General features: G+C 36.1%; 1 protein-coding gene across 4 annotated transcripts in view; it reads right to left on the bottom strand.

Annotated features, from left to right (window-relative positions):
- The window catches only part of MAP2K4 (mitogen-activated protein kinase kinase 4), a 124673-nt gene that overhangs the window by 63355 nt on the left and 34130 nt on the right, over positions 1-27188 (bottom strand). For 2 of the 4 annotated variants that reach the window (XM_008996498.5, XM_002747899.7), the window contains 2 exons: positions 25223-25325; positions 915-1089 (listed from right to left, as the gene is read on the bottom strand). In XM_008996498.5, coding sequence (XP_008994746.1) covers positions 915-1089; positions 25223-25325 — 278 coding nt within the window. Of the gene's footprint in view, positions 1-914; positions 1090-11351; positions 11443-25222; positions 25326-27188 lie in introns of those variants that run through there. The other 2 variants (XM_008996499.5, XM_078373063.1) reach the window with 2 other exon arrangements.

Below are 27188 nucleotides of genomic sequence, written 5' to 3'. Positions count from 1 at the left end.
ATTCTCAATTCCTGTAAACTGAAACATTATTTGTTCCCATAGGAATTTAAAGCTCAGTGAGGGTGTGGCCACAGCTAGCTTTTTTTTCCTTTGTTTTTATAAGTTGTTTCCCCTTTTGCTGATTTTCCTGAAATAGCTTACATACAGCAAAGATTGATTAAACATCTAAACAAACAAATAAATAAATTACAATTACATGAAACCACTAGGAATCAGATGGAAACCACCAGTTCATAACAGATACCAGCATAAACTTGCCAGGTATTATCTGTGAATCAAATCTCCCTTTCTGGCCATTTTTTTTGATGAATATATTAAGTGGCATGACACTCACAATAAGGACAAAATGTGACATTATCACAAGGTATGCATTTCAGTACAACTTTAAAACCAGGGAACAGGGCAGTACTGAGTAGAGATGAAATAAACAAACAGAAGCCGAGCCGGTCAGGACCGAGTAAGGTTGAGGTTAGTGGCAACAGCATGTGCATGGTTTCCAGGAAACCTTCAGTAAGACTGCTGTTAGCCCTAGCCCCGCACCTTGCCCAACCCAGTGTGCTGCCTCTTCTTCCAGCTCCCGCCTGGCTCAGTGCAGCACTGCCCTGCTCCCAGGGGTGCAGCCGCCCAGCCTGAACTCACCTTGGCAGTAGAAGGGCCTGAAGTTTAAAACATGTTAATGCATCATGCCAAAAATGCAATAAACATGCACACTTCACACACTCATGTTTCCAAAGAGAAAATGTGCCACCAATAAGACAACCTCTACAGAAAACACCCTCAAAGGAGTTGGAGAAACAATTTTTTAAACACCCACATTTACCACAAAAGTAGGAACAGAACAATAGTGGTATTACTGCACCATGAAATTTCACCTAATGGATTAAAGTACCAAAAATAATCATGGCATCACCTACTTTAACTGCCATTATTTGCCCACTTGGTTTGTGGACCATTTTGTTGACAGAACCATAAGCTCCTCGTCCAATTTCTCCAAGGTCTTTCAAGTCCTCTGCAGTGAAATCCCAGTGTTGTTCAGGGGAGATCTTCAGTTTTCCTGATGACTCAATGCTGTGTGTTCTCAGTCTCTCTCTGTTAAAATATTGGGAAGCAATTTTTCCACATTTTAAATAGGTTTTAACTTTTTTCTTTTAGTACTGATTAATGTGTGGGGAAAATGTTTTCTAAATTACTAAAATAATCTGACCTCCAGGTTTTTGAAGTTTTTTGTTTGTGTCATCCTGGTTGTTTACACACTGGATTGAGAATGATCTAGACTTAGGGAGTCAACAGATATACCATCAATGGGATTCATAAAAACAAATTCCCAAGAAGATTTTTTAAAATTCCCATTTATTGATTAATTCTGCAGATCAGTTTTTATTTTTAAATATAAGATCTTATTTAAACTTGGTCAAACAGCATTATCAAGTAAGAATCCCAAGAGCTGCAAACATCACTGCAAAAAAGCTCTTATCGTATCTTACCCAACATTCATTATTCCAGTGCCTCAATCTTCAGTTAGTAAAACTATTCCCAAAGTTTGGTGGCCCTTACAATCACCTGGGGGAGATTTTAAACATCTCAATGCCCAGGTATCATTCCATAACAATTAAAGCTGAATTATCCAGGGACAAGAGTCTGAAAACAGTATTTTTAAAGACCCCCCCAGATGATTCCAGTAATGTTTAGATAGTGCCTTAGTATACTGTCCTGTTCTTTAAACCATGTTGAGGTGGGGGAACAGTTAACTGAATAGCCAGCTGGCTCTAAGAGGAAAACTGCCATGTGCTATTCAAAATTAAAATTTTCAGCCCTTGTTCAATAACGCAATGGGATGAAAAATGATTGGCTCGTAGACAAAAGAGCTCACTCATTACATATTTCCATTAAATAAAAAATCATCTCCAAAATCTCAACCTGGAGATCAAAGTATTAGCTTCTAACCATGCTTTGTAAAATAGTAAATCCAATGAAAAATGTAAAATCAATGTGTTTCTCGCTCTTGCTCTCTCTCTCTCTCTCTCTCTCACACACACACACACCAAACCCCAATGTGTAGGAACAAACTCTATCAACCATACACTTAATGAAAAAAATTTCATTAAATATTAACTATATTTTTCAGTTTCATACTAAATGATCAGTATCTCTTTTAAATTCTGATCCCATGATACAAACAAGGAAAGTTATGTGCTTGGTCATTTATTTTTCTTATTCCAAAATTTAGGAATGTTTTCTCCAATTAGTAGAATGGTTTTCTGTAGCAACTTTTAAGGTTCCCAAAAAACTTAGCACTTTAAAATCCACATCCCCACCCCGAGAATAATCATATGTACTAATATTAAGGTCCAAAGTTACACTTCAAAGATTCATACATTCAGTCTAAATAACAATTTACTAAATCAGTGTTACAAATAGCAGACTTTCAAATCATACTAGGTCATAACTCCAGCTTTCATTCATACAAGTGCTTTTCAGTTCAAAATCCTTTCACCCATATTATTCAATACTCTAGCACCCATAGTCACAAGAAGCCCAGAAATCAGTGGCATAAGTGACCATTTAGGTGAGGATGAAGCCAGAACTGATCTTTTAAGATGAAAATCATATCTAGGCAAAAATAGAAAACTTTTCTTGGTAATCATTTTCATGAAGTAGACAGAGTAAGCCTAAAAAATAATATGAGGAAAAGTTCCATGTATAATGATTATTGTTCTATAATCTTTGGCAAGTAAATACCATCTCAATGGCACATTTTAATCACTGGTAAAACACACAGTACCAATCTTCCACTGAGGGAAGCTGAAAAAAAAAGTTAAAGTTACTTATAAATCAAAAGCAAATTTTTTTAAGTGTTCACTAATTTAAGGGCTGTGGCAGACAGGCTCCAGGAAGTCCTCGTGATCCCCACCTTCTTAGAGTTCATATTTTTGTGTAAGTACTTTTCTCTGAGTGTGAGTGGGACCTGTGACTTGCTTCTAACCTAGAGAATATAGTAAACATGAGATAATGACTCTCATGACTACACTGCTATATAATACTCATTGCTAGCATTCTTGAGTACTGAAATGAAAGATATTTCATTACTACGTAGAAATTACAGAATGAAAATAGTTACAATATCATCTCTATTACTTTAAAGATCAAATTTTAGTATTATGGAATATCTCTACTAATAGCTTAGCTCACTATAGCTTTTTGTATAGTTTCTGGATAAAGTCCTTTTTTACTTTTTGAAAATGAATAGGTTGAAAGCTAAGTGATACAGGGTATCTATTGGGCTAATAGCCAAAAATTGAATAAAGTGTCAGATGCGAAATTCTGTAAATATACTAAAAGCAACTGAACTATACACTTTAAATGTGTAAATTGCAGAATCTGTGTAAATTGCAGAATATCTCAGTAAAACTGTTAAAACAGCAGAATGTGATTCCTACCCAGAGTTCCAAGTTTCTCATTTAGAAAGAAAAAGTGCTGTAAAAACCACAGAAAAACATGCCACAGTTACGACATCACCAAGGCATGTTCATACAGTCATCTTTATACTGGGCCAGCAATCTTTCCAGTAAAACTGAGTCTATTTCACAGCAATTGCTTTAATAGTTGCTACAACCACAGAAGCCAGTACTTCCACAGAAGGGACTATACACAGATACAGCGGTGGACCAACTAGATCCATGAACTGGACCAGAACCTTACCATTAAACTCTGTAGTCAATCAATTTCTGTCCTAAACTACATAAGAGGCCTAGAAAAGAAAGAACATAAACAGCAGAAAACGCACCCAATCAGAAGACTGGTGAAAAATAAAAACCAATAAAGATGCAAAGTTGCCCTTATTTGTTGATATATATTTGCCTATAATTATTCTCTTAAAGAATAAAAAATATTCCCTGACTTTTCCTTGGGATATCACTTTCTTGAGAATGGGGATTATATTTTACCAAAAATAATTCCTAATATAATTGTTCATAACACAAAGGATAAGTGCTCGAGGGGATAGATATCCAATTTCCCACAATGTGATTATTATGCGTTTCATGCTTATATCAAAACATCTCATGTACTCCATAAATATATATACCTACGTATTTCAAAAATAATAATTACTAAATACCCCTGATCTTTCCCTTTCTAATTTTCTGTGCATTATTTTATACAGATCACCCTTACCTGCCTCCAGTGAACACTCGATAGGGTTCTAACCCCAAGGTCCTCATTACCAACCTGGGAAACTCAGCCAACAGCCACTGTAGCAGTAACTATCAGCTGTTACCCAACAGCCAATCTCCTCTTCATCCTCCCTAACAGAATCCTCTTTTATTTGAGGCAGTAATACACCCAGCTAAAAGGCTGCATTTCCCAACTTCTATAAACTGAACTGAGTTCCCTCTCAAAATCCACATGTTAAGGCCCTAACCCCAAATGTGACTGTACTGAAGACAGGGCCTATAAGAAGATAAGGAAGGTTCAGTGAAGGTTAATGAAGGGTGGGGCCCTAATCCAATGGGATTAGTATCCTTATAAGAAGAGAGACTACAGAGCTCACTCTCTTCTTATATGCACAAGACATCATTTGAGCTCACAGTGAGAGATGGCCACCTGTAAACCAAGGGAGGAAGCCTCAGGTTAAAACCTACCTGGCCAGCACCTTAATCTTGGACTCTCTAGCCTCTGGAATTGTGAGAAATAAATTATGTTGTTTAAGCTACCTAGCGTGTGGTATTTTGCAGCCCCATCTAAGTTACGAACATTCCTTGCAGTTAGAGTTGGAAAATAGAAACAGAGCACTTAAAAAGAGCTAACTCGCCGGGTACAGTGGCTCACGCCTATAATCCCAGCACTTTGGGAGGCCGAGGCAGGTGGATCACAAGGTCAGGAGTTCGAGACCAGCCTAGCCAAGATGTTGAAACCTCGTCTCTACTAAAAATATAAAAATTAGCTGGGCGCGGTGGCATGGGCCTGTAATCCCAGCTACTCAGGAGGCTGAGGCAGGAGAATCGCTTGAACCTGGGAGGCGGAGGTTGCAGTGAGCCAAGATCGCACCATCACACTCCAGTGTGGGTGACAGAGTGAGACTCTGTCTCAAAAAAAAAAAAAATTTTATATAAAAAAAGAGCTAACTCGGTAGAAGAAAAAAAGACTTTTTCCTCCAATCTCCTTCTTGTTGCCTGGAATGAAGGTAATGACTAGAGCTCCAGTCACCCGCAATGCCCTGTAGAACTGAAGTAATGTAAGAATGATGGAGCAGAAAGTAACATAAAATCCAAAAACCAACCCTAGTCTTCCTATCTCCAGACTTATCTATGGAAAATCTACTATTTGTTCCTATCCCTGTTGTTTACATGCAAACGAACTTGCTTTTAATTAATACAGCCCCTAGCATTATTTTATTTCCCAGTAATTCTCAAAGGAGGTAATGCCCGGACACCTCCATCAGCAGCAGCAGTTTGGTCATCACAATCACTGGGAAGTGCAATTAGCATTTAGTGGCTGGGGACCAATGATGCTATCTTCCAATTCACAGAGCAGTTCCAGACAACAGGCCAAAAGTATTTCCTTAAATAGAATCCGTAACTCTAAGACTATACTTTCAGGGGGTCATTTCTATACTTCATTACTAGAGAAGTTTCTCTGAATGTGAAGAGCATCTAAGGTGTTCCCGTTCCTCTGTGAATTTTAACCTGAACTCATTCCTGATGCTTGATACCCTGGTTAAAAACAATTCAGCAAAGCATCCTGCCTCAGAATGACTTTCCTATCATCCTTCAAATGTCACTCCAAGGTTTTCTTCATGAATCATTCCAAGTTTTCTAGTCCATACCACAGTACCCTGCAAAAAACACCACCTGAACAAAGCAATACAATTTGATTGTTAACATACACACACAAAAAAAATCCTTAACTCTGGTGTCCCTGATTTCAAAGCCTTACTATTCCACATCTAATAATTCTTGGTTCCCAGAGACCTAGCAGTTCCATATTCTAGAGAAAACACACACCACCCAGAAAAACTGCCATGGATGTAACAGACATTCAAAAAAGTGAAATATGAATGGTCCCAACTTTGGCAAAACATGCAAGATTATAGATAGTTAATATGGGGCATGAATTCATATAATACAGGCCTTATTAAAAGTACAATGTAGAGAAATTGTATTTTTATATCAGATTTATCTTAGAAAAAATTCAGTAATTTGTATGCTGTCAAATCAATAATTGCCTTCACATTCTTTTCTTTTGCTGTCATGCAGTATCATTCATATTCACAACTGCATGCAAAAGGGATTTACTCTACCACTGCATTTTCAAGTCCCTAGCTATGTCTTTTCCTCATCTGTCACCCTTTTCTATAATCTTGTTGCCTATCCATCCAATCTGTTCTCTTCTCGAGATTTTCCAATCCATTTTTATAAATGGCATGACTTCTTTCACTGTATTAAGAATGTCAGTCACTATTGTAAAAAAACTATTTTGAATCGTGCAAAATATCTTATTTGGGGATGCTCTTTTTCAATGTCATCAAGATATTATTCCCTAGTTCCACAATTCCTGTTCCCATCTCACATGTGGCACCTCCACTTGTCCTACTATGAAGTATCAGGAGACAGACTTACCCTTATACCTAAAATAACTGAAAAAAACAGAATGTATGAGGCAATCTGGAAGACACTGGAAGTCCTCCAGAAACAAAAGGCAGCAGACCCTGAAAAATGGGAAATACGTAAGGTGAAGCCCTACAACTGTCCCCACTTACAGCTTGAAGAGTTCACCAACTGTGATACAGGGAGGGGGATCCAGGCAGACCCTGGCAGTACCCTTATGTTGAGAACAAAGATCTGGGAATCTGGGGAAACCAAAGGCAGCTAGAGTTCACAAGTCAGAGTGCAGGAGAAGAGACAGTTACACAGAAAGAGAACCCACAGATATGCAGAGGGCCCTCCCTGATCAGTGCATGCTTGTGAGGAACCTACACAAGCCTGAACAAGGAGCCACCTACAAGGATTAAGAGGGAATGAAACCCAGGCTCATACAAGGCAGCTCCTATTCTTATCCATTGGAGTGGAAAACTTCCTAATTGGAATTCAATCAAGTACTTAGAAAGAGTTTACCTTACTAGCAAGGCAAAACTAGCTCTAGAGTAATTACATCTGTCAAAGCTAAAAAGCAAGACCTGAAAGAATCAAAGTACCTCCAAGTAACTTAACTAAAGAACAAAACTCAAAAACATTTATGAAAATACAAAATCAGCCATCACAATATAACCTCCGGCATGCAATCCAAAATTACTACAGTATACAAAAAAGCAGAAAAACATGACCCGTAATGAAGAGAAAACATCAACCAATTGAAACTGACCCAGAAGTATTAGAATGAGTAGACAAAGACAATAAAACACATATTCCATATTTTTAAAAAACCAAAGGATGGATAAAGTATGTTAAATATAGATACGGAAACTAGAAAATAAAAACGAAATCAAATGCCTAAACATAAAAACAATGAGAAGGAAGAAATTCTAGGAATGATGGATATGTTAAATTGACTATGGTAATGGCATCACAAATGTACACATCAAAACCTAGCAAATTACACACACTTTAAATATGTACAGTTTATTCTATGCCAATTATACCTCAATAAAACTGCTGAGACAAGGAGAGAAAGAAAAAGATCATCCTTGGGCCGCACTCTATTTGTTTGATAGGGATTTGCCCATTACATGCCTATGGTTCAAAGGCAGATTTGAAATATCTAAGGCTTTAGTATATTACCAATTAGAGCACTCACTGCTCCCATGGTAAATTTGCCTCTCTTAAATTGCCTTTGTCTCTAATACTGTATTCTGAACTGACAACAGCAATATAAAAATACAATCCTAAATCTATACTGGGCAGCACTATACTGTTACTACAATCCTTCTCTACTTCCACCTAGAACACCTTACTCATAATGACCACACTTCCCGGATAAAATTTGTCAGCCTCCATTTCTCCTCCCTCTTCCCATCCCTCCCCAGTTTTTTTCTGGTAGTTACCAGTGTGGACAGGAAGAGGAAGGAGCATGAAAAGGGATGGTATGAAGTCTCTGCTATAAAACAAACCTTGGGTAAAAATTTTCCTTAATCTGGCTGTGTTACTATTAGTATCTATTATTAGATCCAATAGGGAGTTAAGTCACCTTAATTTTCAATGTTTCATATTTTCATCTTTGTTTCTTAATAAATGTTTTAGCAGGACACTGCTACTCATAATATCAGTTTGTACTACAAACTTCAAATTGCTTTTATGAAGTCAGAAATTTAGTTTCTGAAGCAATTAAGAACCAGGAGTCTTAGCTACTTTTCATTTGTCATCTGTTAGCTAATTCTTAATACTATGTGAGTTGTGTTTTGAACACCTAATTATTAAACATTCTCAAACTTACTTTTATTGTTTTTGAGACATTTATTTAAACATGTCAATGAGAAAAGAAAAACAATTTTATAGAAATAAACTTTATGTATAGACACATTTAGGAACATGTGTATTTACATGATATGAAGACTTGAAATCTAGGGTATTTATGAGTATCTTACACTCCTTAAATTTTTAGCCTGTACATATGAACTATGATCAACCAGCATAATTTAATACCAATCTATGCTTTAAACCTGATTTCATGTTATTTCCTTTGGATATTTTTATCACATACTCATGATATTAACAGAAAAATTAAAAGTTAAAGTCTAACTGTAGTTGGATTTAAGGGAATTTGAATCTTTCTATGAAGCTATTTAGGCTTAAGCATACGATTCAATTCAATGTTTTGTTAAAGGAAGAAAATAAGAAAACTTTCATTCCCATGGCTTCCCAAAGTCTCAATTCGGCGTTCAGAATATACATGGTCACAGACTAACAGAATTTGATTAGAAAGAAAATGCAGACTTCAGCTTTGTCCTTCTACGAAACTTCTTGAAAATACTGGATTGGGCTTCATGTTCCTCCTCTGTACCTAAGAATGTTGAAATCTCTAAGATACACATAGTCTGTGCCAAACTCCTGATGCACAGTCCTAGTAACACTTTCAAAAAGTATATTAGGCTAGTTTGGTACCGCTTACTTACTCTTAGTGATCCCTAATTTGGATTAACCATTTCTGTTTAATTCCTCTGATGATCATCCCCTCCATAAAGTCTGTATCAGAAGCTTCATTTCAAAGCATGCACATGAGATATAGGCAATATTAGGTGAGTTTTCTCTGCAGTTCCAGCATCTACATTGGAATCCCTTGCCTACTATTTGATTCTTCACCATGTAAATTCATCATTTTTTAAACATTTCAGAATATACCCAAATATGCTAAAAGAGACTTCTGGAGAATGCAAAGATAGATATTATCACTGTTATTATCGTTTACAAATATGCCCATATGATAAAAGGAAAGAAAATATCACAGACCTCTCCTACCTAGGCTAATAGCTTGTACCCTGTCAACAAAAGTCAAGTTTCAGGTTCACTGGTCTATACATTGGTGTGTACTTACCACACTGCCACTCCTCCACTTGCTTATTAACCCTACTTCTTTTGAATCATATATATATATATTTCCCAGTGCCATAATTTAGCCATGAGTCTCATCCCTCAAAACTGTGATTTTTGTTTTTGTGCCAACTTATTCATTAAAATTTCAAATTCATTTTGTTGTTTTTTGGAGGTGGGACTTAAGGGAGAAAGATATGAAGACACAAGAGGAGAATAATACAAAGCATCAGGCACTGGTCATTGTTAGTTTCCTGTCGATTTTCTAATACTCCCTTTACTCTGCTGCTTATATTTGTGTCACAGAGGCTATCTTCTATAATTTCAACTATGCTTTGATCACCTTGCCTTTGAAACATGAGTTTAATATCTTCTCCAGCAGGTCAAAGGAAACAAGAACTGGCTATCCTTAATAAACAATGTGACTTAAGAAGCCATAACTCAGTTCTTCAATACCATCTGTAGTAGGGAGAACTATATACCACCCATCACACACAAAAGAGAATGTCCATCCAGAATCTCAGAAAGTAACCTTATCTTTACAGATCAATTTAAGTATCTCAAAAAAGAGATCCTGGATTAGGTGGGCCCTAAATAAAATAACTGTCCTTATAAGAGACCAAACAAAGAAAACGAGAAGACAGAGACACACAAGACAGACACAAGGAAGAAGGCTGTAGAGATTACAGTTATGCTGCCACAAGTCAAGGAAGGGCAGCAGTACCAGAAACAGGAAGAAAAGAAGGATCCTCCCTAGAATCTTAGAGAGAAGCATGACCCTCTCAACACCTTGATCTCAGATTTCTGGTCTCTAGAACTGAGAGAGAATACTTTCTGTTGTTTTAAGCCACTAAGTTCATGGTAATCTCACAGCAGCCTTGAAAAATCCAGTATACCATCTAAATCACAAGTCACAAACTTTTTCTGTAAAGAACCAGACAGCAAATATGTTAGGCTTTGTGGGCCATGAGTCTCTGTTGAAACTCTGCAGCCAGATGGGTGTGGCTATATTCCAATAAAACTTTACTTAAAAAAACAAGCAAACAGGATGGATTTGGCTGATGAGCTCTAGTTAACTGACTACATGATATAAATGATACCTAAATGGTATCTAGCAATCTAAACTGCATCTATCATTTAAATAATCTAAATCATATTTTCTATATCCTTTTTCTTTTAAATTTATAATTATGATGTATATGATAAGTACCTTCAATTATGTTCCCAAATTCTGTAGTTTTGTTCCCAGAATTTAATCTCAAGACACATTTTAGAATTTTTGAAAATCCCCCACCAATCAACAGGGAGTGGAATTAGGGGCAGAAACCCTTCTAGGATTCTCTCATCACTTAGGTAAGTACACTAAGATGGCAGCAAACCTTGTTTAACGTCTTGGGCATCTCTCATACCTACCTATCTTTCACGAAGTAATAGCTAATTATCTTAACAGATTTCTTCTTCCTGGACATGAGAACTTGATTCCTCAAACTTTCCAATGTCTACTATTTTCCTTCAATACATAAATATCTTCTTGTGTCTAGAACTGCTATCCGTAAGAATCTTTTATTATTTAAATTAGTTTGAAGTATGTTTTCTCCTCTTATTTCACTATCACATCCTTCTACCTCAATCATCTGATCCTGATTTCTTCCCAATGCTATCAAACATACCTTCTTTCCCAAATCATTTTTTCCTTCTTTTTCCTAAGCAACTTTGACTCTACCAAGCCAGCACATACTAAAATGCCCCAAGCTGTTTTGCTCTCTCCTCAGCATATATATATATAAATGACTAATCTTCCTCAGACAGGAAAATAAAGGTAACACATACCCTGTACACCACTGCAACTCTTCTTCTGTGTCCATACTGTTACGATCTCTAGATGAATACTGCTTTATGCATCCTTCTGCAATGCAGCTCTGTTAATTCCGGAAATTTCCACAGTAAACTCGGTCTGTCAGTTACCATGGAAACTGCCTGCTTTCTGGCACTACTAACAAATGAGTATTTTTGCTGTAATCTAAGATGAGGCAAAAGGAAAAACTGAAAAATGAAATGTCCAGAAGAATGGCTCAAACATTATAAACAGAAAATTTCAAATTCTGATATTGACATTTAGTGAACAGGATGTATTAGACAAATTAGATAAGTCTGCAGTATTCTGAAGCAGTACTGATTTATAAAACACAAAGAAATGTTTTATCAGCACGGAAAAGAGAAATATTAAAGAGGACAAGACAAGCATTCATGTTTGCATTGTGCTGCTATTGACTTGTTTCCTAAGACCTGATCCTGCGTCAGCTGTACTCAAAGTTTACCATTAGAACAGTTTTTCTGGGCTGTGCTTCTTCAAGAAAAGGTAAAAAAAAAAAAAAAAAAAAAAAAAAAGCTGCCCTAAATCTATAGGTTACATGTTTTCATAAGATCCTTTCCCTGTTTAGGACCCAATTTCCAGTGGCAGCTAAAACCTCTTCCCAAATATGTAAGAAATTAAGAGCAATTTAGAGTGTGTCTCAGGATATTTACATACTCTAAAAACTTGTTGTTTTTACCAACAAGGTAGCTTTACTAGTATTCTCAGAACATTAGACACAGCCAACCAAAATTCCTTCCCACCTGCACTTTAAAACAATGCTAGATTTCTATAATATCACGCACTACCAGCTTGCTTTCTAATTCTCCAGCATCTTTTAATTTTTGCCTGTCCCTCCTCTTCTATCCAACCTCTAAATGTTAGATTTCCTCAGGACTTAGCCCTGGACCAAATATTCTCATCAAAATACATTCTCACTCTCTTTCTAGGCAACCCTATCAACTATATGCCAGCAATTCTCAACTTTTTACCTCCAATCTACAACTTCACCTCTGGCACTAGACTCATATTTTCAACACCAGAGTATGAGACATACACACATAAGCACAGCACACATAGAATACATATACATACATATATACACACACACACTATATGTATGTATGTTTTGATATCTCTAATAAAATATGTGACACCTCAAACTTAACGTATCAACTCTCGCCCTTTTATGACCCCTATCTATAGATGCTCCATATCCAGTTGTCTCCATTACAGTAATAGTAACTGAACCCATTAATTCAAACCAGAATTCTACAAGTCACTATGAACACCTTCCTCCTTGTCACCTCCTACATTCAAATTATTACCAATATTTATTACTTATCTCCAAAATCTCTTCACAGTCTCTTTACCTCTACTGTCATCAATTTATTATTAAAGCCATTACAGGTGACCACTATGTTTTAGCTGTATTACCATAACTTTATCAGTCTCCCTAATTCTATTCTTACCTGCTTCCAACACATACTCTACATGGCAGCCAGAATAATTACTTTAGCCTGTAAATAATCAGTTGAGACTGTAAATCACTCACCTGCTTATAACCTTTCCATAGCTCCCCACTGCACTTTGGATGTCATCCAGCTCTTTATCTACAAGGCCCTCCCTATATTACATGGCCCATCTCTCCATACCTAACTATCTCTACACCTTAATTTAAAGCCACTTTACCTTTCCCACTCAGTCATCCTCCATGCAAACTGTCATTCCTTCCATTTCGCGGCAAGTTGAATATTTCCCACTTTGGCAATGTCAATTACATGCTATTCCTTCCACTTGGAACACTATCAATCCCTCCCCCAAAATCTAGTAAAACTCACTCAGGTTTAGAAACCTTCATTGACTACTTTTTCACCACACTCATTCTAAATTAGGCCTGTATTTCTCTCCTAGCACCTGGTTCTTTTCCTTTAATAGCATATAGGTGACTATAACATTATACACACACACACACGTCTATGTCTACCTCTACATCTCAATCTTCATGAAGTAACAATCACATCTCTTTTTTCAAAATGAAATATCCATACTCACACCATAGTAACTAGCAGATGGTAGACATTCAACAAACATTTGCTAAATGTATGAAAGAACACAAACTGGATTGCTTTGGTTTCTGGCAACTATGAGTTGCTCCGAAAGCTCTGATGTTCTCCCTGGACTGTATGAGATATCCCTATACCCATTTCCCAAATTCCCCTTTCTGGCATCCATTCAAACCCCAAGATAAGGAATACACCTCTTACATCTGACCTCTGCAGCTCCTCTGTCAGGAAAAAGACTCATCTATGTAAACCTGCAGTGCTCTCTGTACCAGTGGTCCTAAGGAGGAGCAAATCTGCACCCCAAGGGTTATTTGGTAATGTCTGAAGACATTTTTAGCTGTCATAGCTAGTAAGGGGCAGGTGTTACTGATACCTAGTGGGATGCCAGTAAACATCCTACCATGCACAGGACAACAACCTCCCACAACAAAGAATTTTCCAGACTAGAATCTCAGTAGTAACAAGGTTGAGAAAACACAGCTACTTCCAGTCTCATTACCAATCTATGAACAGTTAAACACTGGTTAATTTTTAAAAATATGTTTCACCAGCACAAAGTTGTTAAAACATTGTTTTTAATTAAACAATGAAAATAATCTAAATAGTAATTACTAAGAAACTAGTTAAATATAGAATACACCTATACAATGTAATAAATACTATATAACTAAGAACAGAGTACGTGGTTGGGGCACAGTGGCTCACCCCTATGCACTTTGGGAGGCCTAGGTGGGTGGATCACTTGGGACAGGAGTTCAAGACCAGCCTGGCCAACATGGTAAAACCCCACCTCCACCAAAAAATACAAAAATTAGCCAGGTGTGGTAGTGCATACCTATAACCCAGTTTCTTGAGAGGCTGAGGCACAAGAATCACGTGAACCCAGGAGGTAGAGATTGTGGTGAGCTGAGATCACACCACTGCACTTCAGCCTGGGCAACACAGTGAGACCGTCTCTAAAAGAAAAAGGAAGGAGAAAGAAGAATGAAGAAAGGAGGAGGAGGAGGAGGAAAAAAAGAAAAGGCTGTGTGTTAATTCAGAAATATTTTCAAGATGTACTAAGTTACTAAGTGAAAAAAATCAAGCTACAAAAAGTACAGAATAAAACTGCTATTGTGTGTATTCTTTAAAGATTTATATAAATTATTATATACTCTGATCTATAATAAGCTTTTCTGCAGAGCATATTACATTTAATAGTGTTATCTCTATTAACCCTATTATATAAATAGGGTTTATAACATTTATCTCTGGAGATAAATATTAAGGGCATGAAGTTTATTTTTTGTTTTATAACTTTCTGCAACAACTGAATTATCTTACCAGAAGCAAGTACTACTGATTTTTTAAAAAGTAACATGAACTACCTGGATGGTAAGATAATGGGCCATTTTGGCTTTCTTATTTATACTTTTTCTGTATTAAAAAAAGAAAAAAAAAACAATAGTAAATGTTTAAAGCACACTAAAAACAAGTTTCCACACACCTTTCAGGGCACTTTAACTACTTAGGGTACACCATACCTGATGTGGCACAACAGATATTCACTCTAGGGTTCTTTCACAAACATCACAAAAAGGGAAACCAAATGGGCAGAAATAAAATTTATCACAATATTGTTCCACAGGCATAAAAGCTGAATTCAATAAAAGCACAGTGTTCATATATTTATCGAGTCATCTCAATTGTTGAAATATACAGATGCTTTGAGGACAAGGACAGAAAACCATAAATACTGTTCAGTGAGAGGGAAAAAAAAAATCTATCAGTATAATTTTTATTGTTACTGGCCAGGCATAGTGGCTCATTCCTTTAATCCTAGCAATTTGGGAGGCCAAGGCTGGCAAATCACAAGGTCAGGAGATCAAGACCATCCTGGGTGACACAGTGAAACCCTGCCTCTACTAAAAATACAAAAAATTTATGCTCTGCTCATGTACCCCAAAACCTAAAATCCAATAAAAAATTAAAAAAAAAAATACAAAAAATTAGCCAGGCGTAGCGGTGGGCACCTATAATCTCAGCTACTCAGGAGGCTGAGGCAGGAGAATCACTTGAACCTAGGAGGCAGAGGTTGTAGTGAGCTGAGATCACATCACTGCACTCCAACCTGGGTGACAGAGCAAGACTCCATCTCAAATAATAAATAATAATAATAATATATGTATATATATAATTGTTATCGTTCTGCATTGCTTTTAAAATTGAGGCATCATTTACATACAGTGAGATGCACAAATCATAAGCATACATGGTTCAATGTGCTTTGACAAATGCCAACAGCTTTCTATCTCACAAAATATAGCAAGATAGAGAACATTCCATCACCCCAGAAAATTTCCTGATTCCTTAATGCCATTCTTGTCAATCTCCTCCAGAGGCAAGCATTGCTCTGATTTCAATCACCACAGATGCTTTCTGCCTACTCTAGATTTCATAGAGATAGAATCAGTGTGTTCTCTTTTGTGTCTGGCTTCTTCTGCTCAGCATTTTTAGAGATTCATCAATATGGCTGCAGGTATTAGTATTTTCTCCACTTTACTGAGGAAGAGTATTTTATTGAATAATATACCATATTTTGTTTATTCATTTTTCCATTATTGAACACTGGGCTTCGATTTCGGAGGCTATTACAAATAAAGTTTCTATGAACATTCACTTAAAAATATTTGAGGTTATTTTCATTTTCGGTAAATAACAAGAAGTAAAACGGCTGGGTCATGAGGCAAGTGCTTGTTTCATTTTATAAAACACCTAGCAAACAGTTTTCTAAAGTGGTTGTACCATTTTCTACTTCCTCAACAATATTGGGGAATTCTGCTCACACCATGATTTGCCAAGATATTGCCTGGTCTTTTAAATTCTACTTCAGGTGGAGATGTAGTGGTTATCACCTTCTGTTTTAGTCTGCATTTCTCTGATTACTAATGTCCTTATGGATGTTTCTCGCATACTTATCATCCATTCCAATACCTTCTTGTGAAGTGTCTATCAGAGTCTTTAAACCATTTTTTAAATTGGGTTCTTTGGGCTGGCCCCAGCGGCTCAATATCTGTAATCCCAGCACTTTGGGAGGCCAAGGCAGGAGGATCACTTAAGGAGAGTTCAAAACCCAGCTGTGCAACATAGCAAGATCCCATCTCTACAAAACAAATTTTTTTAATGAGGCAGGGTTGATGGAATGTGCCTGTAGTCCCAGCTACTCCGGAGGCTCAGGTGGGAGAATCACTGGAACCCACGAGTTCAACATTACAGCAAGCTATGATGCACTCCAGCTTTGGTGACAGAGCAAGATTCTGTCTCAAAAACAAAAAAGTAAAGTGGGTTGTTTTGAGTTGTCGTTCCTTACACATACAAAACTCCTTTGTCAAATGTATACATTGTGAATGTTTTCTTCTAGTATGTGATTTGCCTTTTTTTTTTTCTTGTTGTTGTTTTTTCATTCTTGTCGTCCAGGCTGGAGTGCAGTGGTGCAATCTCAGCTACTGCAACCTCTGCCTTCTGGGTTCAAGTTATTCTTCCACCTCAGCCTCCCAAGTAGCTGGGATTACAGGCATGAGCCACCACTCCAAGCTAAGAGACGTGGTTTCACCCTGTTGGTCAGGCTGGTCTCAAACTCCTGACCTCAAGTCACTTGCCTACCTTAGCCTCCCCAAATTACAGGCATGAGCCATCACGCCTGGTCTTGCCTATTTATTTTCTTAAAAAACTTTTGATGAACAGAAATTTTTAATTTTGATAAAATCCAATTTTTTTTTTTAGTCGTTTGTCTTATCAAAGAAATTTCTGCCTATGTGAGATAAATATATTTTGAATATTTTCTTTTAGAAGCTTTATAGAGATTTTGCTTTTACTTTTAGGTCTATGATCCATCTTGAGGTAATTTTTGCATGTGGTGTGAAGTAGAAATTAAGATTTATCCTTTCAAACCTTTTTCCAGTTTGTTCCATCACCATGAAAAGCCTATCCCTTTTCCCACTGAACTGTAAAAGCACCATAGTCAAAAATAAATTGACTATACATGTTCATCTGTCTACTGGACTTTCTACTATATTCCATTGTTCTATTTGTTTATCCTTAATATCCTTCCACCAAGTTTAAATTACTGTAGCTTGTAAGCTGTACTTGAAATCAGGTAGTTTAAGTCTTCCAACTTAGTGTTTTACAAAATTGTTTTTGGCTATTCTAGGTACTCTGCATTTTCACACATATTTTGGAATCAAAATGTCACATTATATGTATTTTAAAAGTCTGATGGGATTTCACTGAATCAGTACATCAACGTAAGAAGAACAGACATCCCAGATGAATAACAGAATAAAAAACTGTCTTTCCTAGAATGAAAGAGTGGTTTCTAGATTGAAACAGTCAACTGAGAGCAAACTAGAAGGAAAAAGAAAGGTAAGAGGAGGAGGGAAAAGACTGGGAAAAGGGAAGAGGGGAGGGGAGGGGGATGAAGAATGCAAATATAGTGAGATTTCAGACACTGGGGAAAAAGAAAAATCCCCACAATAAATCACAAAAGGAAAAAAAGGTCACATACCAAGGTTCAGGAATCAAAATCACATCTAACCTTTTAAAGTAACCATGTAAAATAGAAAACGCTGTGAAATACAAACATAATTCTGTAAAAAAATTTCTAACCCAGAATTCTATACCCAATAAAGCTACTAATCTATTATGAGGGTTAATTATTTGAAGACATTTTCAAGGCCAGGCAGTTTGGGAGGCCGAGGCAGGAGGATAGCTTGAGTTTGAGACCATCCTGAGCAACAGAGCAAGACCCTGATCTCTACAAAAATATTTAACAATGAGCCAGGCATGGTGGCATATAACTGTTGTGCCAGCGGCTCAAGAGGGTAAGGTAGGGGAATCGCTTGAGTCCAGTTGTTCAAGACTGCAGTGAGCTATGATAGCACCACTCACTCCCAGCCAGGGCAACAGCACAAGACCCTGTCTCAAAAAACAAAAAGGCATTTCCAGGCACAGAAAGACCCAGTATTTTGGAAATATTCTGGCAGAGTATATACTCTAAGTCTTCCTGAGATAAGAATATATCTCTACTCTCATTTTGGTAGAGTGGAAATGGGAAAAATAAAACAAAAAGATGAAATCCCAGAAACAGAGAATCAGAATCAGACCTTCGCAAAACAATGTGAACAGCAGTGTGAAGCAGGCCTCAAATGCAACCACTGCAGTTAAGAGCGAGAGTATGGATGGGTAGCTATATCAACAAAAAAGAGGGGAAAGGGGGAGAACTGAGTGATTAACTGATATATTTACTTATGTTCACAGAAGATTCACGGTGAACCATAAGTGTGGCAATTAATGCTGGGGGGCACAAATTTGCTCAAGAACTAATATAGTTGTAGATAATTTTTAAAAAAAAAAACACCGAAAAAATGTTACCTTTATATAGCAAATTTGCTAAATGATAAAAGTTTCCAAAAACATACATACTACAAAGACAAAAGGCCTCATAATATTCTAAACAAAATCAGAACTCAAAAACACAAATGCCTGATTAGAAATGGTTGGAACACTCATCAACAGCTAAGAAGTCACATGCATCTTCAAGGAGCAGCACTTGGGAGTACTGTGAGTTAAAAAACCAGGGCTATCTTCTAGTGTCTGCCTCAGTCTCTGATTCAAGAATAAAAATGATTTATAACACCAAATGCGCACAACTCAACAGCATGAATCATTAATCTATGCAAATATATATTCCAGAATTAGCATTCACCATCTCAGCTATAAACATCCAGCTTCAAGGGAATGTGAATCTCAAGGGGTACAGGCCCACGAAGAGAATCAGTTATATCACTCCTATTACCACTGCCACCTCTGCAGAGAATTACTTCTCCAGTAAATTGCTGATTTAAGGAAGTGTACCACATCCTCAGGTACTCTGAGGTAGAATGTGGGACTAAAGACTGAATATCCCTGAACTGTAATTTTGAGAAATATAATGATCTAACCTTTAAAGATTATCCCAAACACAGCATCATTATTTACTAGAGCGAAAAGGTAGAAGCAACCCAAATGTCCAACAATAGATGAATGGCTAAACAAAACGCTGCATACATATAACAATAAAATAATATTTATTCTCCCTTAAAAAGAAGCGTGTAGAAAGATACATTGCACAATAGGAACAAACTTTGAAGACATTATTTTGAATGAGATAAGCTAGATACAAAATAAATATTGTTATAATTCCACTTATAAGAGGTACCTAAAGTAGATTCATAGAGACAGAAAGTAGAATGGTAGGTGAAAGGGCTGGAAGGATGTGAGTATAGGAAGTTATCACTTAATGGGTACAAAAGTTCAATTTGAGAAGATAAAAAAGTTCTAGACAATGGATGATGGTGACAGATGCACAACAATGTGAATATAATGCCAATGAACTGTATACTTGAAATGGTTAAGATAAAAATTTTATGTTATGTATATTTACTACAATAAGAAAAAAGAGATTTGCAGCAGTAGGCCCAAATCAGCCACACACACACACACACACACACACACACACACAGGCACACGCACATGCACACTCACTCTCTCTCTCTCTCAGCCCATGGTATTTAACACATTTGAGATTAAACATCATCTACTAATACATACCCATAAACATTTCTACCATTACTGCTATTTTGTAAAAGAAATGTAGAGATTTCACAGTATCACGATTGCTTCAAAAAATTTCAGAGACAGAAAAAAACTTCCAAGTTCATGTAGATTAAAGGTATTCACATTTAGAAATTCACCAGAGATGTCCTGGGACTATTCTGGGGAATGAAGGCAGACAACACTACAAAGCCCTCTCCCACCTCACAAACACTTCAGTCAGAGCAGTTCCTTTTTCATCTTTTTAGCCTATCAATCTTGTACATGAGACTTTATTTAAAGGAAGTAGTGCAAAGCTGGCTTAATTCTCTCCCCAAGTCATTATATAAAATAGTGAATGTTGCTATTCTAATTCAATCCCTAAACTGAAATCAGAATTAAGTAATATAGTCAGGGTCACTGAGATTAGGACAATGCAAGAATAGAAATAAAGACTCCTAAATTTCTACTCATTGTTATTTCTTTTTAAAAACAACTTTTTATTTTATTTTTTAATAGAGACAGGGTCTCACTCTCACACAGGCTAGAGAGCAGTGGCACAAACACGGCTCATTGTAGCCTCAACCTCCAGGGCTAAATTGATCCTCCCGCCTCAGCTTCCCAAGTAGCTGGGACCACAGGAGCATGCCATCACGCATGGCTAATCTTTTCTATTTTTGTAGAAATGGGGTTTCACTATGTTGTCCCAGCTGGTCTCGGACTTCTGGGCTCAAGCAATCCTGCATCGGACTCCCAAAGTGCTGGATTGCAGGCATGAGCAACTGTGCCCAGCCTTGCCATTAACTCTAAGACAACAACGTTTAAAAGACAAAGTTTCCACAATTTAACCAACAGAAGAAGAAATTCTAAGTTTTTTTTTTTTTTTGAGACTGAGTTTCACTCTTGTTACCCAGGCTGGAGTGCAATGGCACAATCTCGGCTCACCGCAACCTCCTCCTCCTGGGTTCGGGCAATTCTCCTGCCTCAGCCTCCTGAGTAGCTGGGATTACAGGCACGCGCCACCACGCCCAGCTAATGTTTTGTATTTTTAGTACAGACGGGGTTTCACCATGTTGACCAGGATGGTCTCGATCTCTTGACCTCGTGATCCACCCGCCTCGGCCTCCCAAAGTGCTTGGGATTACAGGCGTGAGAAATTCTAAGTTTTAAGATCAGTTCTACTAAGAAGGCTCAGCAAGAAATATAAGGAATATTAGTGATTAACTAGGGACTTTGAAACCTCTTTACACTACTTATATATGTTCTACAGCACAACTGAGTCTCTGTCTATTCCAATGTAATAAATAAAGATAAGGGAGATCCTAGAGATTCTCTTGGTTTAAAAAAAAGAGAGCCCTTTAAACTTAAAACACGTGGTTCCAAAACGCTTAAGCCCCAAAATGTTATCTGCATTTATCACCATGTATTTTCAGTGTTAATTTTTAAGCTAGTGTCTCTTCTTGCTTGTGAAGATAAAAGGGCTGTTCTTTCAGAATAACAATTGTACTGAACACATTCTAAATGATTCAGTACACTGACAGCACTCAACCATAACTCACCATTATAAATACACAGAATGTTTAAGAGTAGAATAACTACTTCTGTTTGTCAAATTCACAACATGATTTCAACGTAAACCAGCCATATTTATAAGAATATCCCTAGTCAAAAAGACTTATAGTGTCTAGTATAATCCAAACCTGAGGAAAATTTAAAGGGTAGCCACATATTTTTCCTTTGAAATACGAGGATCTTTCTTTGTACTCTTTGACTAACCAGTTTAATCTTTTATTTAAAAGTAAAGGGGCAAATGTTAGTGGGTACAAGAGTCTCCATTATAATATGTATTTTCTGTTACAAATATTTATAATTTTAACCAATGATTATTAAAAATCAAAGTTTCCTGTTCAGGTTGTCTCCACATCCTCCCAGAATGCCCAAAAAATCCTTTAAAAAAAAAAATAAGCAATGAACAAATTAAAAGAATTAAACAAATTTCTGAATGCCTTAGAGTAGATAAAAATGTATGACAAGGAAAAACTAATCAATTTCAAGAGAAGAAACTCTAGTTTAAAGACTTATCAGCTAACTGCATAGAATGTAGAACCTTGTGTAGATTTCACTTCAAACTGAAAAAAAAAAAAGCCTAATGAGGTCACCTGCTTATTTGATGATACTAAATAATTATTTATTTTACTAGATGTAGCAACAGTACTGTGATTATGTCTTTAAAAAGCAGCTCTTATCTTTTAGAAATGCATGCTAAAATATTTATACATGTGGTATAACATTTGAGGTTTGGTTAAAACAAAGGGGTTGGAGGAATAGCTAAAACAATATTGGCCATACTATTAACTGTTGAAGCTGATAAAGCTGATTGATAGTAAAGAGATTTCATCTACCACTTTACATTTGGGTAGGTATGCAATTTTCCGTAATAAAAGTTTAAAAACAGAAAGAAAAAACTATAACCTATAACAGATGGTAGGAGTAGGGAATGCAGCGAATATGAGAGATAAATCATGGTTCCAATAGAACCCTGGATCAGAGAGGATTCATAGTCAGAAGAAATGAAGGCCTAGAAACCAGAGTTAATAAAACTTGTTTCTGTAAGAAAGGTCTAGGCCAGGTGTGGTAGCTCATGTCTTGTAATCCCAACACTTTGGGAGGCTGAGGCAGGAGGATCCTTTGAGTCCAGGAGTTCAAGACCAGCCTGTCACTAAAAAACAAAGGTCTAGTCATTTCCACTTTTCCTCTTTACTCTTCCCCTAAAATAAAAAGGTGGCACATCTTTAAAGAAAACAAACTTATCTGGAGAGAACCAGGCTTCCAAAGGTAAATGTTGGCTCTACTAATTCTAGCATTTGTAATATTCCTGGCCTAAGAGCTAGCTCTCAAAATACTCATAGAAAAGTAAAGGCAAGCCCACCAGCTGATGATCCATAACCAAAGCTTCCATTCAAGGGACAATCAAGAACAAGACATGAAAAAAAAATTATAAGAGGTGTAAAAAAAAAAAACTAACATAAAGGAGAAAGACAAAGGTAAAAGAAAAACTGACCCTTGAGAAAATCGGTAATTCAAACAACAGAAAAGAATTTTTAAATTCCCCATTTTGTATTCATAAATTAAAAATAGAATACTAAGAAAATGCTGCAATCAATGCTTGGAAATTAAAATTGATTGCCAAGATTCCATAGAGGGGTTGGAAAATAAAGAAAATCTCCCAGAATATAGAGGAAGAAAACAAGGAGATGGAAAACGTTTTTTTTAAACTCTAAGATACAGGGGCTACAGGAAGTCCAACATCCTAGTAACAGAAGTTTCAGGAGGAGATGATGGGAAAAACATGAAGGGACGTATCAAAAGGAAAGCAGCAGCAATTTTCCCAGAAAAAGAGATAACATGAGTCTTTTAAAGGGTTAATCTAATACACAGGAAGATGATGCAATTTGAGGCTTATCCTCATATACTTACAGAATATCAAGAATAAAGAGAAAATGCTAAAAGCTTCCAGTGAGAGACAGAAATAGGTAATCTATAAATAACATGTCTGCTACAATTAACGGATCTACACATGGTTCCCAAAACTTCTCTTGTACTTATGCTCACCAGAATGCCATTGTCCCTTGCCTTCACTTACCCTTCCCTGCCTGTCTTTCAAAATCCAGTTAAATCTTGTTCTTTTGGGAAACATTTCGTCAAGTAGGTTATCTAATATGATTTACCCCTCCTGCACCTCTCATTCGACATTCAATCCATTATTACCTTATGCCTAACTAAAATTACCATAGCCAACTGTCATTTCTTGGAATTTTATTTAAACTGTTGGTTTTGAGAAAAAAGAACAGTCTTACAATTTTTTAAAAATCTTTTAAAGGATCCTGCATCCAGGAAATATCAAATGCCAAGGAGATCTGAAACCAGTTCCTGTGACATATCTTAATGTCATTAGGTTGCATATTTTATCTTATATTTTCCTAAATCCATGAACAAGTTTTATATTCACATGCATAATTATTAAAGTTCAAGGAAATTGTGGGAGAAAAAACATATAAATGGTAAGAGACACCTTATTTCAAAACTCCCACAAACTACAAGTTATGTTTTTCAATTCCAAGTACTCATTCTAAACAGAAACTAACAATGGTTTTTAGTCACTGATGGCGAACAACTCAGAGGAAAAGTACAAAAGGATACCTCTTGGAAGGGGCTGGGAAGACAGAGGAGATAATGCCGTTCTAAGTAATAAAACAATTATCTCTGACTAGTATCAATGCTCGTAGTTACCTACTCCTAATCTAGAACAACTGATCTGTACAATAATGAACTCCCAACAAATCTGGGTCTAAAATTTTTACCTACCGGAATCAAGCTCTACAGATTCTATTATAAGGTAAAAATATCTATTACCATGTCCTTTCAAATTTTAAATACCTGCTGGGAAGAAACAAACCATGAGAAACCTAGCTGCCTATAGGTTTATTACAAAGCATTAGTTAAAAGCAAAACAAAAAATAAAACCTGAATTCAACCTTTGGAAGAAAGTTTTTTTCCACCCTGTGTTTACTTGTTTTTAAACAATTGTTCTCCATGAATTCCACATACATAAAGAAACTCCAGAGGGAAAACAGTACAAATAGATGAATGTCTTTCTAGTTCTAATTTAAGTCAGGTTGTCTTTCTCCTTGTCCAAAAAGGCTTTTAAACAAGAAAGATCTGATAAGTTTGGTGATTACTGCTATATCCTTTTCTTCTTAGACTTCAAACATATGGTTCAGCTAGTAACCATGGTAACAGAAATGGACTACGTTAAAGAATTAGTTTTGTACTAGCTTTCACTACAAATTCTAAGAAATAAGGAAGGAGGTTTTTTTTAAGAATTGTTTCCTCACTGCTGAAATTGAGAGTAATTAATAAGTACTAAGTTTCCTTCCTCAAGATAGCCCCTATTTGATATTTCAGAGAAGGTAAAAAGGGTGGGACTCTAGGCTGAGCTCTGACAAGAAGTCTAATTATCAACACCAGTCTAATAAAACTGATAGCATTCTGAGAAAAATAAATATAAAATGAAAATATCTTTCATTCCCTCAATTGGAAAAATTTATAATATACAATAACTTTAACACCTTTGCTTCAGTTGAGCCTTTTATTTGATTACCAAGAATACTCACATGTGTGGGTTTTGAACTCCTGTAGGATTGGGATTCAGAGTAAACCTTGCTGTAGATTTGAAAGGTGGATTTGCAAAATTCAACTTCAGTGCTTTGCGTTTACCTGAGAAATAACAAATAAAAAGTAAAAGTTTCAAGTACTACAAAACAGGAACTATTCTGAGGGCATAAGAAAGTCACACCAAAAGGCAGGAGAACTTGCTTTAACAGATAATATAGGACAATATTTTGAAAGGCAACAAGGAATTTCTCAGAACTAAGAAAAAATAAAATTATCTAAAGTTATTACTAACTACGAATCATTCACTCGGCTATGATACTATAGATAAAAATGCTTATCGCTTCCAACTTTCCATTGTGCAGGAAAGTTAATATTTTTGCAAATGAAAATACTACTATAGAAATTATTTATCTTGGCAGATATACTGAAAAATAATAAAAATATTACCATCTATTCAGTGTCTATTTAATGCCCTCAGTTTAATAAGTATAATTTTCCCTCATTTTAATTAATATAAACAATACAGTGAAGAATCTGAAAAATTCCCCAACCATAATGAACTAAAAACATCATGGCAGAGTAAACTTCAAGTCAGTAACACAACTTTTCTAAACCATTATTTCTGTGAAGCAGTTTCTCTAGGGTAGGAAGGAAATGGGTACCAATATTTTGTATTACCCAAGTGAAACATCCATTATAGAAGAGCAGAAAATGGAAAAAAAGATAAAACATATTAAAAATCTTATATATACATCTATATAATACATAGGGTTAAAATTTGACATAAACTTATCAATCCAAGTACCTCAAAATAATCGGTTTACTTTCTCCTGCAGACTTTTTTCTATACATAGATATGGACATGTCTTTTTTTCACTACAAATGAAATCAGACCATGAAACTGGTTTGTAAAATGCTTTACTCACTGACATTTCTTTCTATATCAATAAGTCTTACAGAATCATTTATTTAGGACTTACATGGATACTTCGTAACAGAACTGAATTTTTTAAGCATTTGCAGCAAATCTTGGTTTCACATTCACCTTAGGGACACTTTTTCCTGCACTCATTCTCCAGAGTTTATTATACATTTATCTAACTACTCAAAAAATATCTCTGTAATCCAAACACTTTCTGACCTCAGTGGATGACGATTTAATAGAGGGTTCAAAATGTAAACTTGAGATTTGAAATTCTGACAGAGCCACACAATGAAGAAAATGGCAAAGAGACAAGAGCACAGGCATGGCTCCTAGATGGCTTGCCATGGCTCCTAGATCAGCTTTCAAAGATGAGCCTCCTTCCTACCAGATCATGTGAATTCCCCCAAAGACCAGACACATCCATTTTCAGAAATAAGGATAGTACAATATGACTTTTCCACACAGTGTAGAGGAAGGACATTCAAACAACATGTGCAAGAGGTACATTAGGAAAAATTGCAGATATGACTGCATTTAAAAAAAAAAAAAACCCTCAGTATATTACCAAAAAACAAAATTAAAACTTGGGAAAATTCTTGCAATGCCAAAATCAGTAGCTCTAAATATATAAAGACATCACACAAATCAAGAATAGAAAAAAAATGTGGCAAGAATATGAGCAATAAAGACATATTAAGAGAAAAAATATAAAAAGATCCTGACACCAAAAACATTTTAAATTTTGTTCATGTGAAAGTGGCAAAGTTTGAAGGTTTTATATTATATATACATAATGATAACATGATGATCAGAATGGCTAGGTCAAAGAATCACTAATAAGATAAATTGCTGATAGAAAAATAAATTGATACAACTTTCTATGAGAGGTTCAGCAATAGACAAAAAAGTTATTTTTAGTAAATATGCTCTTTTACTTCTTGAAAATTTGTCTTAGAAAATATTTAAAGACAGAGGATTATTCCCAGTCTTGAAACCAAAAGGAATTTTCCCTGCTGGATTTTGAAATTGCTTGGGATTAC

This window comes from Callithrix jacchus, chromosome 5 (assembly GCF_049354715.1).
Source record: "Callithrix jacchus isolate 240 chromosome 5, calJac240_pri, whole genome shotgun sequence".
NCBI classification, from domain to species: domain Eukaryota; kingdom Metazoa; phylum Chordata; class Mammalia; order Primates; family Cebidae; genus Callithrix; species Callithrix jacchus.
This window is presented reverse-complemented; position numbering and strand designations above follow the sequence as displayed.